The sequence below is a fragment of the Desmodus rotundus genome, chromosome 9 (assembly GCF_022682495.2).
Source record: "Desmodus rotundus isolate HL8 chromosome 9, HLdesRot8A.1, whole genome shotgun sequence".
NCBI classification, from domain to species: domain Eukaryota; kingdom Metazoa; phylum Chordata; class Mammalia; order Chiroptera; family Phyllostomidae; genus Desmodus; species Desmodus rotundus.
The window spans coordinates 112,585,367-112,599,792 of record NC_071395.1 but is presented as its reverse complement, the minus strand read 5'-3'; the positions used below and the strand labels follow the sequence as shown (position 1 = coordinate 112,599,792).

Below are 14,426 nucleotides of genomic sequence, written 5' to 3'. Positions count from 1 at the left end.
GGCAGCCTGCGCGGGCAAGAATGCGGCCTGGCCGTAGACAGGGAACGGTAGGGAAGAGTTAGGGCTGCACTTCGAGGTTCAGGAGAGGACAGCTGGCAGGGCCGTGACTTGTCGGCTGGCGGAGCGGAGGAGCCGCACGCCCGCACTGTGCTCAGCTCTTTGCCCGCACTAGCTTGTTTCGCACCCCAGCACTGAGACGTGAGAGGGCGGGTGGCTGGCGCCAGGTCACACGCTGGCAGACGGGAGAGCCAGGGTTTGCTCTGGGGTCTGTCTGGGCCGCACTGGAGCCCTTCCTCGGGTTTGGTCACTGGGGGCCAAGGTGGTGGTCCCCAGCAGGTAGCTGTGCTGGGGTTGGGCGGGGGCTGTGTTGTGCTCAGGGTACAGGCAGTGCTAATGGGGAGCCACCGCGCTGGGATGTGCACACCCCAGTCAGTTTAGGTGGGAAGGGAAGGGAAGGGGCGGAAGGCGGGACTCTACAGGACGGGGACACCTGGCAGGCTTGCCGGTGCTCCAGCTCCAGCCTCTCCCTGACCCTCCACTTTCCCTCTGCTCTGGCCTCTGCTGGCCTCTGGGAGCTCTCCCCAGGCCGCCGGTCAGGGCAGAGTCGGGGGTGAATTTTGTCAGCGTTCCCCCTCCCCTGGTGCTTGCTCTTCTCCAGGTTCAACTGGATTTGTGTGCAGAAGACAGGGTTGTCCCTCAGCTCAAGGCCTCAGGGTCTTCCCCCAGCTCCCAGGTCACTGGGGGGGCGGGGGGAGGTGTGGACGGGCGGTGTGCTTTACCCGCCTGGCCTTTCCTCACAACCATCGTTCTTGCTGCACGTTGGTTTCTGGGTCCTTATTGTCTGAGCGGAGGAATAACTGAAGTAGCTCATGGGGTGGGGGATGGGGGGATGGAAACAGTTCACGACTGTTGGTTAACAAATGATGAAGTCCCCTGGTGCAGAAAATAAGGTAAGTTCTTTAAGAATTGTTTTAAATTTACCATTTTTCTAATTTTTAGAGAAACACCAATTTCTTGTCACTGGTTGACTTCTGTATGTTCCCTGATGGGGATTGAACCTACAACTTTGGTGTATTGGGACAGAGCTCCAACCGACCGAGCTCTCCAGCCAGGGCACCGAGGTAAGGTCTTAAAGAGACAGTGATCAGTTGTGAAGATGTGCAGGTAAGTCCCCACCGGCCCGTGACTGTGTCTGCCTGGTTGGAAGCAGAAAGGGCTGTGCAGCTGGGAGGTGCCAGACCAGCGCAGAAGGATGGGGACAGGACCAGTGAGCAGGAGGGGACGGCCTGGGGCAGGGACAAGCGGGGGATGAAACAGGACAGGGCTGGCGGCACGGCCTGGCTTCCCGGGTGAGCGGCCTCTCTCCTCCGGGCTGGAGTTCCAGACAGGCTGCTCCCCCGGAGGAGCCTTTTCTTACTGGAAGAGAAAAACGCAGCCTCTCCCCGAAGAGCTACCCTACCACTGACCCAGAAGAGGGCAACCAGAAGCTTACATGTACCTGTCACATTCTTTACTTCCTTCTACTGGGGAACTCCGCCCCACCCCGCCCCCCAGCTGGGCTGGCTGGGACGCTGCTCTCCCCCAGGCAGGGGGTGCAGGACACCCCTCTGAGGAGGCGTCCACCACATTAGGGGAGCGGTGTTACGTTCCGTGGCTCCTCAGCTCCGCGGTCATTTTGTCCGGACGAAGCGTTCGCCCTCACCTTCTGAACCACAGTGCACATTTTCCGGCTGGAACCTCCCAGCCGAGGGCACCTCTGCACCCGCATTTCCACCAGCGAGCCAAGCTGTTCCCCAAAGCCGGCCGAGGGCCGCCTGCCGTGAACGGGTGCTGTGTTCACCACAGAGAAGGGGCCTCTGGCAGCAAAACTCGAGTTTATTAAACAGGTGTAACAAGTACAGTGAAGATCTGCCTTTTGTCCCTGCGAGGCCAGTGCGTTTTTGTACAAAATAATGCTAATGAGAGTTAAGGCTCTGAAGGCACAGCATACAAAACAAAACGTCGTAATTTAAAATCCTTCATGAAAGTGGGGAGAAAATCCCCATGCCCCCTTCACCCCCCCAAAGGGTCTTCTGCTTAGGCAGGGCACAGTGAGGAACCAGAGTGCCCCCGGTGGCCTGGCCTGCTCCGCCCCGACTCTGAGGTATCAAAGGTGTTCGAAGTGCAAGTTGAAGAACTGAACAAGCAACCCCCTGCCCCTGATTGAATGGCAGTTCAGGACGTAGGTGTCGGGCCGGGGTTGCCTTTGCATAGTCTGGGAAGACCCAACAGTCCGATTAGATAAAGCAGGTGGATCTGTGTCAGGTGGACGAGTGCGGGGCCTGGACCACTGGCCTCCCCTCACCGCGCACGACAAAGAGGAAGTACAACAGTGACTTGGGGCAGGCCCCCCTGTGCTCCCACCCGGTGCTGAGGGCGTGCACGGGGTTCCTGGTGCGCGTCTGCTGTTCCCGTGGCTCTCGTCACCCACTGACCCGATTAACCCACTGAGGTTGCACATGAAGGGCCTTTGGTGGCCGTGGGTGCTGAGCCCGACGAGCAGGCACGAGCCGAGACTCTCGCTGCATCCACACAGTTGTGGCGAGGAGACCTGACAGGAACTCGGGGCTGGCCAGGTGCTCCCCCGTTCCTTTCTCGGAGACTTGAGTGGTTTTGTGTCTCTGAGATCCTGGCTGAGACCCGGAGCAGCACCAGACACTCCCACACTCAGGGACACTGGGGTCACGTGGGGGTCATGTTCATTTATCACTGTGCGGCCAGACACTTCCCGCAGAATTCCCGGGCTCTGCCTTTGACCCAAGTCTGTACCAACTAACTTCCATTTGGAATTTCAAAATGCCAGAATTGGGAGGAAATGCGGCCATCAGTCCAGTTCCTTCACCTGATAATGAGAAACTAAGACTAAAAGTGTCCGGGATTCTTAGCCCAGTGCCTGACCCTTCAAGTGCGGCAGTGGCTCGTCACGGGCCCGGTGAGGTCTGGTCGGTTTGGCTTCAGGACCTGTCACTCAGAGCGCCTGGCCCTTTTTTACGTGTTCCCGGAGACCTAGAAACATTTGTACAATGCTTAGAATTTAAAGGAGAGAAGAAAGAAGAAAGCCAGGTTCTCTTCTCAGAGTGCAGGACATGTTAGAAAATCAATAAAAGCAAAAAGTGGTGACCCGCGTTCGCTCCGCCCGTGCGGCAGTCTGGGGAGGTAGGGGCCCGGTGGCTGGGATGTCCCTGCAAAGAGGCCTGGATTCCTGAGGGACATTCCTGCACTCTCCTCGGCACGTGAGGAGTGCGGTTTACTCCGGTCACTCCTCAGGGACAGGAATGTGTCCCCCGGTGAGACAGGGTGGGCGTGTACATGTGTTCCTGAGACGGCAGTCACAGAGACGCTGGGCGAGGAGCTGGGAGCCCTCTCTCCCCCAGCCTCAGGCAGAGAGGGTCCTGCGGAAGCAATTCTATCTCATCTGTCGACCCCGTTTCAGCTCCACCGCCATTTTCCACACAGACACACAGTTGGAGAGCTGTATCTCTTCCGGGAACTGAGCTTCCACTTCGGGCAGAACGTCACCGTCTTTAGTTTCCATGTAACTGACTAGCGTGTCCCTCAGGCTGAAAAACCAAGGAATAGGAGACGACGTTTTGAACAGTCTGCATGAAAACCTACGGACACCCACCCGCTGTCCCCTTTCCAAGCCATCCAAGGACCAGATGCTCCTGAGAACAGAGGTACTGAGGGTCAGCTCCAGGCCCTCCATGACATGGTGAGCGGAAGGGGACTGGCGTCCTGGGTGCAAGGTGCTGGGACACACCTGCCACCGTCCGTGTGCGGCACGGGCACGGCAGGGCGGAGCTGGCCTCGCCGAGGGCCCTGGGACCGCTCTGCGCACTCTCATACCAAGATCTGCTGCAGAAGTTTAAAAGGAACACCACTGTGCCTTACTATGTCCACTTGTTATAAAAAGAATGTGACTTTTGGCCCTGGCTGGTGTGGCTCAGGGGATTGAGTGCTGGCCTATGAACCAAAGGGTCGCCTGTTCGATTCCCAGTTAGGGCACATGCCTGGGTTGTGCACCAGGTCTCCAGTAGGGGGTGCACAAGAGGCAACCACACATTGATGTTTCTCTCCCTCTTTTTCTCCCTTCCCTTCTCTAAAAATAAGTAAATAAAATCTTTTTTAAAAATATGACTTTTGTAATTATTTAAAAAGTTCCAATAGAGATCCAAGCTCCCAGAGCTAGTCCTCGGGTGCCCGGTCAGCGGTAACAGTGGAAACTGAGCTCCAAGCGGGGAGACGGAAGCTGTGCTCAGCCTGGAGGATCGCAGGAGCACTGGCCCAGCAGGCTCACGGGCCTTACCTCCAGTTGGGGTTGAAATCCTGCTTGGTTTGGGGGTTCTTCAGCTTCAAGACCATCAGTTCATGGAGCTCTAAGAGGAAGGTGTCCAGGCCACCCTGGTTCAGGAACGAGCTCAGGAGCTTAGCACCTTCTGGGCTGAGCTCAGCTCTGTACTCGGCACTGATCTCCCCAAACGGCTCCTGCAGCGAGGGGAAAGCGGGTGAGGGGGGCCCAGGAAGCGAGCACAGCCCGCATCCAGGTGGACAGCAGGAGGCGGGACTTACTTTTCTGAGGCGCAGCTGCTGCTCAGACTTGTGAGCAGAGAGGAGCTGCCAGAGGGCGATGACGTGCCGCAGCTGACACCTGTGTAGGGCCTGCGGGAGGAAGCGGGCTCCTCAGGAGACAGGCAGCTGAGTGCTCTGCAGGCAGGGTGCTGCGTTCCCGCCCTGAGCTCATCCATCTCCCTCGGCGTGAAGGCCACCCAGCTCCAGCCCCGTCACCCCCTCTTTGAAAGGCCTCTCCTGCTGGCAGCATCTCAGGCCCAAGCACCAATCAGCATGCAGGTTGCTGGTGTCCTCAGTCACACCTGTGGCACGCTACCTCTGCCCTTCTGAGCGCACCTGACTACCTCCAGGACCTGTTCTGTCTCTGGTGAGGGCTGTCTCCAGGGGCTGCCTGGACTGACGCTACTCGGGATGGCGTGGCACCCCACTGGAAGCGAGGGCACGAGGACGAGAGGCCCACCTTTAGAACCTGCTCCGTCTGATCGCTTATTCGCAGCTTATCCTGGATGTACACGATCAAGTCCATGTTCGGGTCCTCACCAGCTGTGCTCAGAAATCCCAGCGTGACTTCTACGACAGAGAGAGCTTCGCAGGCGTCACTATGGGACTGCAGCTGCCCGCTGACCGCACTGAGGGCCGCGTTGGGGAGGGGAACCTGAGAAGTCAGAAGCAGGACGGGTCCATGGGTGGCCGTGCCTCACGACCACTGTCACTGCTGAGGCCACAAGCCAGGACCAGCTCTCCCACACACGGTGCTTCCTAAGTGTCAGCGGTGTTCCAGCTGTTCTACGGACATAGATGGCAAGTCACTGAACCCTCAGAGCAACTGGGGTGGGTGTGCCATGGACGGCACACGCACATGTGCGCAGACATATATTCAACACACGTAACACCGATCACACACACACACACACACACACACCCCCCAGGAGAGCGGGAGCACCCACGGCCTCTGGCCTGCGACGACACACGTCACTGTGAGACCGGCACCAGGAAGCCAACGCCGAGACACTGCGCTGTCACGCTCGGCAAGAAGATGGGGGCTCAGGGAACGGAAAGTCTCGCGCGCTGGCGGCCAATCCCTGGCGTGTGAGCCCCCCGCTAAGCCGGCGCGCCTGCACATGTCACCTGGGGAACCTTGCTCCTGATGCTGGTGAAGAGGTGCTCATAGTTCCAGTCACGTCTGCACACCAGTGTGGGGAGCCCCCGGAGGGTCAGCCTGGGTTTGCCCTGGAGGAAGCGGCTGGTGAGCTGGCGCTGGATCTTCTCCAGGTCGAGCTCCTGCAGGCTCTCGCCGCCCTGCTCCACTCGGTACTGGCAGTTGGAGAGGATGAGAGGGTTCAGGTCGCGCTCCACCTCGTAGCTGATGACATGCAGGTCAGTGACCTCAGATGCATCCACGGAGTAGCTGCGGACATAGAGACAGCGCTCAGGGCCCGGCCAAGGGCGTGGCCAACTCCACTGAACAGGAGCCAGGTCCCACTTGCCGTGACCTTGGAGCAACCCCCGAGTAGCTATAAATTCAGACTGACCCATCGGAGCTGTCATTTATTGATCCAAAATTTTTGATCAGTGGAACAAGTCACCCCAGGCCTGGCAGGAGTCTGGGCAGAGGAAATGGCACGCAGCTCTGCGGACGCCCGTGAGCGGGGCTAGACGGGCGCTGGTCCCTTGGCCTCAGAAGTGACTCCCTGGGCTGGAGAACGCCCTCCCCGCAGGCGGGCTGTGCACTCACTTGTTTTCTTCCCCGGAGAGCTTTGCCACGGCGTAGACCATTTCGTTGTGCAGGCTAATCAGGTAGCTGACTAAGGCGGTGGAGCAGAGGCCCAGGCCCTGGCGGCGCGGCAGAACGACCTCGAGCTTGGAGTCCAGGTCCAGGTCAGCGCAGCAGTAGTCCTGAGGTAGCTTGATTTCACCTTAAATGACAGGGTCACTCAGGCAGAGGCAGCAGCTCCACGCTGTCCCTTGCCCAGCGGCAAGGCTGGGGTGCCCACGGGGGAGGAGCAGCCCAGGCGTCTCCACCTGGCAGAGCTGGGTCCGGGGACACTCTAAGGTCCTGCCTCCGGCCCACGCATGTGCCGCCCAGCTCCAAAGGGGCCCCACCTGTTTGGTTTCCAGCGGATAGACCCTAGAACTAAGGGAGCACTCTTCCGGCCGTGTGACCTCGTTGTCCCGAACACTCCACCCAAAGACAGACCCGGAGGTAAGTGCATGTAGCACGATGCTAGTTGACAATGGGGACCGAGCACCGGGCTGTGAGGTCGGGTCCCCCGCAGTGTTTCGTGTTAAAGGGGACAAAGGGGACCACACCACTCACCATTGGTCTCCAGGGACCTCCTCAGCTTGTTCCACACGGACAGAAACAACGAGAATCTGTTGCGGAGCAGCCGCTTCAGCCCATCTGTCAGACACAGGCCCCGCCAGTCCAGGTCAGATGGGCGCAGCCACACGCCCTCTGGCCAGAGCCAGCGCGGCCCTGGCTCGTGCCCACCAAGGCCACCCAGACGCCGTGACAGTGCCACCTGTGACTTCATGCTCACAGTGCGCCCTCCTGCCCCCCTGCCGAGCTGGAGTGCTCCCTGAGCCGCCAACCACAGGCCATCCTGATCTCCGGTGACCACAGAGTCCCACCTGAACTGTGACTTTCAATAAAGTCGCCGATGGACGGGTACTGGGCCTCTGAAGCATTCTGGAACCACTTCACGAGATCCCTCTGCAGGGCCAAGATCTCGGGCAAGAACCTCACCAGTCTCAGCTCTCCTTCCTGGGGGCGGGAGACCGTCCAGTGAATTGCGGAGTTTGCTGAGAACGTGTCGCTGGGGAGAGAGCGGACTGGCACTGGGCATGGATGTGGACTTTCCTCTGGTCCGTGTGGCATTTTATCCGTGACCCTTGGAAAAGGCTGCCCAAGGCTTTTAACCAGCACCTCCCGATGGCTCGCCCCGGCCCAGCACGCTCTATACCGGGGACGGTGGTGTGAACAGATGCAGGCCCTGCTCCCACAGGCCGGCACACCCCGCACGTCTGCCTGAAGCAACGGAGGCAATCCGCCTGTGGGCCCAGGGGCGGGCTGGGCGCGGAGAGGTGGCCAAGAGCAGAGGATCCGGCAGCCGGGCCATGGCGCTTGCGTTCCCCTGGGTGCCTTTCCGAGGCCCTGGCCCCGAGCGTCTCCCGCAGGGGCAGAGTGCAGTCCCAGCGTGGAGCCTCCGGCTGTGACCGTATGTGCGTGACTGAGCGGCAGGAACCCCGAGTCACCTCCCTGCTTGCTGAGCTGCAAACACTAGCCCACGGAGGGACACGACCGGGAAGTCTACCGCAGAAGGGCAAAGTTCAAGGGGACCGAAGCGAGGAACAGTGTGTGTTCCTGGCTCTGACCGAGATGAGCCTCCAGACCCTCCCTCCTGCTTGTTCAGGAACGAGGGGACCGGGTTTGACTTCCGTCAGGCATTCTGGGTTGAAGGTTTTCACTGCGCAGACACACACGGATGACTGGCGCCGGGGCACGAAGGGGACAGATGAGGCTGGGGGAGACTTACACCCTGCTCTTGCCGAGTGGTGGGTAGACTCCTGGGCCTTCCCAACTCGGGCCGCATTCACCTGCGACTCAGGCTCTGGGCTGCCCGAACCGTTTGTTCTGTATGAGGGTCTCGGCCTGTCCCTGCATGCTCTGAAGCAGTGTGCCGGACCTCCCACCCTCCGCACGCTGGTTAATGTGTCGGAGGTCTAGCTCTTAGGAAAGACCAGACCAGCTCGGACCGGGGGCCTCCGCTCAGCGGGAAATCAGTCCAGGGGTCCCAGCGAGGCGCCTCACCTTCTGCAGGAACGTCCAGAGGACGGGCACGGTTTCTTTGCCGTTTTTCTGCTCCACGACGTGCTGCACATACTCCACGGTGACCCTCGTCCTGCAGCTCCACATCTTGGAGCTGTGAGCCACGCTGTTCCGAGGCAGGTGGGGCAGGAAGGCCACCGGGTCGCCAAACACGAGTTTGGCCACCGGGTTGGAGCTGATGCGCTCGTCGCCGCGGAGGAGAGCATTCAGAGTCAGGAGAGCTTTATCGAGGTGCTGGGCAAGGAGGTGACACGGGGCGCTGGGCGTGAGGCACAGACGGGGCCGCCTGCTGACTCGCCCAGGGGCGGGTCCGGGCGTCTGACCTCCTCGCTTCAGCTCGCGGGTTCACCTTTATCATCATTCACACGCCCCTAATTTGTAGGGTCGTGTGAACCCAGAAAGCATGAGACTCGGGCCTACGTTTTGTTACTACCCCCTTCCTTCCCGATGGGCTCCTTTGCTCTTGGGAGCTCCTGCACCCGGCAGGGCACCAGTGAGCCCGCGGTGGTCGGCAACGTTCTGGGGGCTCTGTGGGCGGCAGCTTATTTCTCTACCTCCTGCTCTCATGGCCCGCTGTCAAAGTGCAGAGGACACAAGGTCCCACACTTCCGACTTCCAGGAACTCTGCAGGCTGAGTGGCCGGATGCCCCGGGACGACCCCAGGAGGGTGTGACCCGGGCGGGAACACCTGGGCCTGAACTTGGCCAAAGGCTTCCGCATCCGCCCAGGGGCTGCGAGGGCACAGGTGGCCATCGTCCCTCCTCACTCACCTCGAGTTCAGGTACGATGAGAGTCTCCACACACTTTTCCCAGGCGTTTCTCTGCTCTTTGGTTGACAAGACCTCATTGAAAGGGAAAGACCCTACGAAGAAAACCGTGTGGGCCCCCGAGGAACAAACCGCACAGCAGTCTACATGTGGCCAACGCAAAGTAGTCGTTCAACAGCATCCTGTCCCCTCCCAGGGGGCGGCCAGGTTGGAGGACATCTGCCGAGTAACCTGTGCATTTAGAACCGGCCGCTGCTGCCACCCCCTCCCACTCCTCGTGAAGACGCCACGGACTCTGGCCGGCGACTGCAAAGCCTCGGGGCCCACTCCACCCCTCCGTGCCGACGGCTGCCCTGACTGAGGCCGGTCTCCACACAGCAGGCAGCGTGGTGAGGCAGGGCAGCCGGCCCCTCCACCAGCAGAGACATCGCTTCCTGGGCCCCACCCTCCCCCTGGGGAACCACCCTCGCCTCCCCGTCCTTTGCAGGGTGCCCAGGGCCCAGGCACCCCTCGCTCCAGCCCTCACCATGCCCGGGCGGGAGGCGCTGCTCTGAGAGGAGGCTGCGCAGGACGAGGTGAACCACGCCCACCGTGTCGTCCACGCTCCTGCCCAGCGTCCTCATCAGCTGCTCCACGTCCCTGTGGAGGTGCCGCTCCAGGAACTCCCGCGGGTCCTCCACGGGAGGGTGGATGATGCCGCTCACAGCCTGTGGGGCCAGGGGACAGCACATCAGACGTGGTCTGGTCTGGGGAGGGGACGGGGCGGCGTTCGGTGGATCTGGGCAGAGCTACAGCAGGGCCTCTGGTGTGGCCGGAGGCAACCAGGATGCCTCAGAGGCGGGCCTGCCTGCCGCCTGGCGCAGGACCCATGGGGAGCTGTGCTCCTCCTTCCGCGAGCCTCAGCCCAGACACCTGCTGTACCAACCTCTCCGCCCCCAGGGGGAGATGGCTGGTCACTTAAGGGGACTGGATCTGGACTGGAGAGCTCGCGCACAAAACATCAGAGGCCCACTGGGGAGAAGGAGCGTCTTCCTTTACACTTCCTTGTGGATCCGGTAACACAAACACGTTCGAAGCCCACCGGTGGGACAAGGGCTTTGGGGATGGAAGGTCTCCCAGCGACAGGGCTGTGGGGCAGTGGGCAGCATGGGCTGCCCGCCACGGTACCTGCGGGCTGTGAGCCGCTCCCAGAAGCAGAGCCAGGTGAGTGAGGAGCCGGGCGAGAAGAAAGACCACGGGGGACAGCTCCCGGTCTGAAACCACCACCTTGTCCTTGGAGGGTGGGCTTCCCAGCACGTGGCCAGTCTGAGTCCTGTCTGTGATGGTTCTGGAAAGAGCAAGAGAAGACTCGGTGACGGCTGAAGGTCGTGCCTCTCCCGGTCTCAGGGCACGTGCCCGATCCCTGGGGCCCGGAGACCAGGCTCACGTTTTGGGAGAAGGTAGTGTTGGAAGCAATTTCTGCTTAGCCCACACTACTCTCCTAAGAGTCTTTTTCTTTCTAGAACCACCTTCCTGGCTGACCGAAAGCCCACAGCCTTCTCAGTGAAGAGTGGCCGAACGAGGGGGCATTTGGTGCCGTCCCTGGGCTTTGCGGGCGGCTGGACGTCTGGACTCGCCTCTTCCACTGACATCACTGTGGGGACAGGAGGGGCTAAGGACGGCCAGAGTGTGGGACAGTTGGAGTGGACCTGAGGACATGTGCACCTTGGTCTCATTTTCCCAAATCAAAGAGCCAGACCCCAGGTCTGGCAGAGGGTTTCCAGACGGCAGGGGCAGTGGGACAGACTCGACCTGAGGCAAAAATACGGGCGGCTCTGGGACCTTCGGATGGTGTGTGGGGTAACAGCTGGACTATTTTCACATTCCGGGGGCGGGGGGTCAGGAGACCAGGGTCTGGCTGGACCTGAGTGGTCAGAAAGACTGACCACATCTCCTTCACTTTCTCAAGAAGAGGCAACTAGGAGAGGCAGCATCCGCTGGGAGGCAAACAGCTGGTGTTTGGTTTTGCAGACTTCGACGACCCTGTGCACTGGGTCACCTGCTTAGCAGGGGGCTCGCCCCAGGCAGGCCACGTGGAAGACGCGGGCACTAACAAGCGTCCACATTAACAAGTGCTCGTATGCCATCTGCTCTGCAGTTAGGAACCCAGGTGGCCAAGGACAGATGCAGCCCCTCCTGGGGTGCGGCTACAGGGGCCACGGCCTCCGTGCCCAGCGTGTCCCTGGTCCAAACGCACTGCAGTGAGGACACCAGAGTGTGAGCTGGAACAGAGAAAGCCCACCCCCCGGGGCTGGGACAGCGCAAAGGAGACACTGTCTCACCTACCCGGCAGCAGTGAATCCCGCCCGCGGTACGTGATTTGTCCCTCCGACAGGCGCGCGGCAGTCGATACAGACGCTCTGCTCCATGGGCCTGCCGCACTAGGACATGGGCAGACGGCTGTCAGCCCCGCTGCACGCTGCCGGCGCACCAACAGGCAGACACCCCGGGAGAGCTCACTCGTGCTCCCGTATTTGGGGGCGGGGGGCGGTGCAGGGTGCGGGGGCGGGGGGAGGGGGGAGGATGGCGCGTGTGTTCCATGCAAATTATATGGAACGTGGGCAAATAGGAGAGACAATTGAAGTTTTCGCCCCAAACAGAATCAATGTGTGTGACAGCCCTCCTTCACTGGTGCCGTCTGTCCCCAGCCCCTGGCGGCCACGGCCACAGCGCCGCTTCCCGACACCAGGGCTGCCGCAGCCCTCAGCACCTCGATGACTTTCTGTTTCCAACCACGTGCGCGCCGCTCCCAAAGGCTCCTTCTGCACCCCAGAGGGCTGTGCGGGCAACTGCAACTCAGTGGGGAACAGGCCACGCCCACCCCAGGCCCCCAGCCCGAAGACCTCCAGACCTGGGCGAAGTCTGGGGACAGCCCGTGCCCAGCACGGTTCACAGACGAGGAGGCAGTGGGCTCAGAATGAAGTGCACATGTCAGCTTCTCCCTTCATGCCTCTCGTGTTCTTTGTTAAATAACACTTCTCAGCTATACAGCCTGCTGCTGAGCAGGTAGGTACAGACGATGCTAAGGAGGGCCCTGGCCAGATGCTCCGGGATTCAGGGCGGAGGAACACACAGGTCCTTTGCCACAAAGCGCCGAGACGGAGAGCTTGGCGGGCTCCCTAGGCTTTATTTAGATGTTCAGTTCCAACACCCTGACCAGTCCTCGAAAGAGTCTGCGTTCTCCTCGAAGGTCAAGACCCTCATTATCCTCCTCCTCCTCCTCCACAGCCCCCCAGACCCGGAGGGGCACCCGTTCGGAGCCCCCAAACCCTGCCCCACGTGGCCAGACTCACCTCTCCTACGGCACAGTGGTGGCCATTGGGACACACTGTTGGAAGACAACAGGGCATGCGTTGGCTGACACCCCCGGCTCAAGGGACAGCTACTCTCTCCTCCCCCCCGGACCCACCACATGGGGCAGAGGGCGGCGTCCCGAGCACGCGTGGGAACACGTCTCAGAGCTGCACCCCACGGAGCAGAGGGGAAGGGGACCGCCGGCCGGGCCAGGGCTGCGTGGGAGCAGGGTGGAGAGGGCCTGGCACAGTTCTGTTCCCCGTGACTGTGCCGCCTGCCGCGGGCACGTTCTGCAGCAGCTTTTGCCAACAGTTTACAAGGGTTATTTATTTCCTCAGGCACCAGCAGAATTCGCATGGTTCTGTGTTCCAGTTTTGTTTTTCTGAAAGCCCTGTCTTTGGGACAAGCACCAGGCTACACTGTGACTGAGCCTCCGATGTGCTTCCCGGCCCCCTTCTCCCCCGAGGGGAGCCGTCCAAGGACGCTGGGGCGGGACCATCCGCACACCAGCACCCATGGCAGGATGAGGCAGGCACCCACCATGGGGCCCGGCTCTCAGCCGGCGGCTCACATGGCATCAGGAAGCTCATCGAAGCTCAGAGAACTGAGACTGTCTCGGTCAGCGACACTTACTATACCACTGGACGCCTTCCAGGCCCTTCCAGTGTCTGGCTTGAGCCTGCAAGTCCTCAGGCATCGTGGGAAGGAACGCCCTCTGAAAAACCCAGACAGCAGAGCTCGCTTCAGATAAGGAGGCGGGAGGTCTCGAGCAACATGAGACCTTCTGGCTCCCCTCCCTCCTGACCTCCCACACGGTCTGGGAAGAAGACGTGAGAGCTGTGTGTGTGACGAGCACAGGAAGATTCTCACCATCATTATGGGCTCGGACCAGGGGAGACAGAGAAGAGAGGGCTTCGGGGGAACACACAGGCCCCACGGTTTCCCCGCACAGGCCGGGTGACGGCCCGCCGTGAGGCCCCTGCCGGTCTTACCGCCATGGTTGCCGGGGAGAAGGCCAAGTTCTTTAGGGGTCCCAAGACTCCGTGTTGTCCACAGAGGAGGATGACGGCAGCATGAACAGCCATTTCTGTCACTGCGCCCTCGAGGTCGCCGCCCCGGGGACGGGCCGCCAGCAGTGGCAGCGTGTTGGTCACCAGGGACGTGGCAAAATATCTCATGTCCGGGGAGAGGCTCTGGCTCTGTTCAATGAATGACCTCAGGGCCTCGCGTTGCTGGCGGGAAAACACGTGTCCGTGTTAAACCGTGTCAAGGAGGAGATCCCGGGGAAGCAGAGGTTTGCCCTGACGTCAGTCACACTGCTCGATGCCAAATCCCCAGCCGCCATCGCGGTATATGGGGCTGCGTCAGCGCCCTCTGTGGGCATCCCGGGAGAAGACAAGCTTCGCGGGCCCAAGCTGACCCACACACACTGTCTTCCATTCTGGACGTTAGTTTTAGCTGTAATCCCCAAAGCTTTGGGTAAAACAGAAGTAGCCGTTCCTCGTGAGAACGGCAAAACCCCCCACCCTGATGAAAAATGAGGGGTATAAATTGGGTGTGTGACTTTCCCTTCCATTCAGAAAGCATCCCCCGAAGGCGGAGGTGCGGACACTCACCTCGGGTGTGGGGTGCAGGCTGGCGTTGCGGGACCCGTACAGACTGGCGACCTCCCGGAACAGCGCCAGCAGCAGGTAGGCCGCCCGGTGCGCTTCAGGGCTTCTGCAGGCCTGAGAGGAGGACACCAAGGGAGGCTGTGCCGTGCGGACAGCTCTGTCTGTGTGATTCGGCCCCTGTGCCACGGCGGTGCGCGGACACCTCCCCAAGGCCCTGGACACCTGGACCCTGCACCTTAAGGACCGTTTTCTGGCAACGGCTCCAAGACAGCAGGT

General features: G+C 60.8%; 1 protein-coding gene across 4 annotated transcripts in view; it reads right to left on the bottom strand.

The window, feature by feature from the left end:
* Nucleotides 1–1,855: 1,855 nt before the first annotated feature.
* RNF213 (ring finger protein 213) overlaps nucleotides 1,856–14,426 on the bottom strand; it is an 81,822-nt gene continuing 69,251 nt past the window's right edge. For all 4 annotated transcript variants that reach the window (XM_053930744.1, XM_071219430.1, XM_071219429.1 and 1 more), the window contains 17 exons: nucleotides 14,154–14,264; nucleotides 13,530–13,769; nucleotides 13,171–13,252; nucleotides 12,537–12,571; nucleotides 11,530–11,624; nucleotides 10,372–10,531; nucleotides 9,731–9,911; nucleotides 9,208–9,299; nucleotides 8,420–8,671; nucleotides 7,240–7,372; nucleotides 6,926–7,009; nucleotides 6,344–6,524; nucleotides 5,737–6,016; nucleotides 5,069–5,263; nucleotides 4,609–4,698; nucleotides 4,346–4,524; nucleotides 1,856–3,599 (listed from right to left, as the gene is read on the bottom strand). In XM_053930744.1, the coding sequence (XP_053786719.1) occupies nucleotides 3,446–3,599; nucleotides 4,346–4,524; nucleotides 4,609–4,698; nucleotides 5,069–5,263; nucleotides 5,737–6,016; nucleotides 6,344–6,524; nucleotides 6,926–7,009; nucleotides 7,240–7,372; nucleotides 8,420–8,671; nucleotides 9,208–9,299; nucleotides 9,731–9,911; nucleotides 10,372–10,531; nucleotides 11,530–11,624; nucleotides 12,537–12,571; nucleotides 13,171–13,252; nucleotides 13,530–13,769; nucleotides 14,154–14,264 (2,544 nt within the window). In that variant the 3' untranslated portion in view covers nucleotides 1,856–3,445. The remainder of the gene's footprint in view (nucleotides 3,600–4,345; nucleotides 4,525–4,608; nucleotides 4,699–5,068; nucleotides 5,264–5,736; nucleotides 6,017–6,343; nucleotides 6,525–6,925; nucleotides 7,010–7,239; nucleotides 7,373–8,419; nucleotides 8,672–9,207; nucleotides 9,300–9,730; nucleotides 9,912–10,371; nucleotides 10,532–11,529; nucleotides 11,625–12,536; nucleotides 12,572–13,170; nucleotides 13,253–13,529; nucleotides 13,770–14,153; nucleotides 14,265–14,426) is intronic.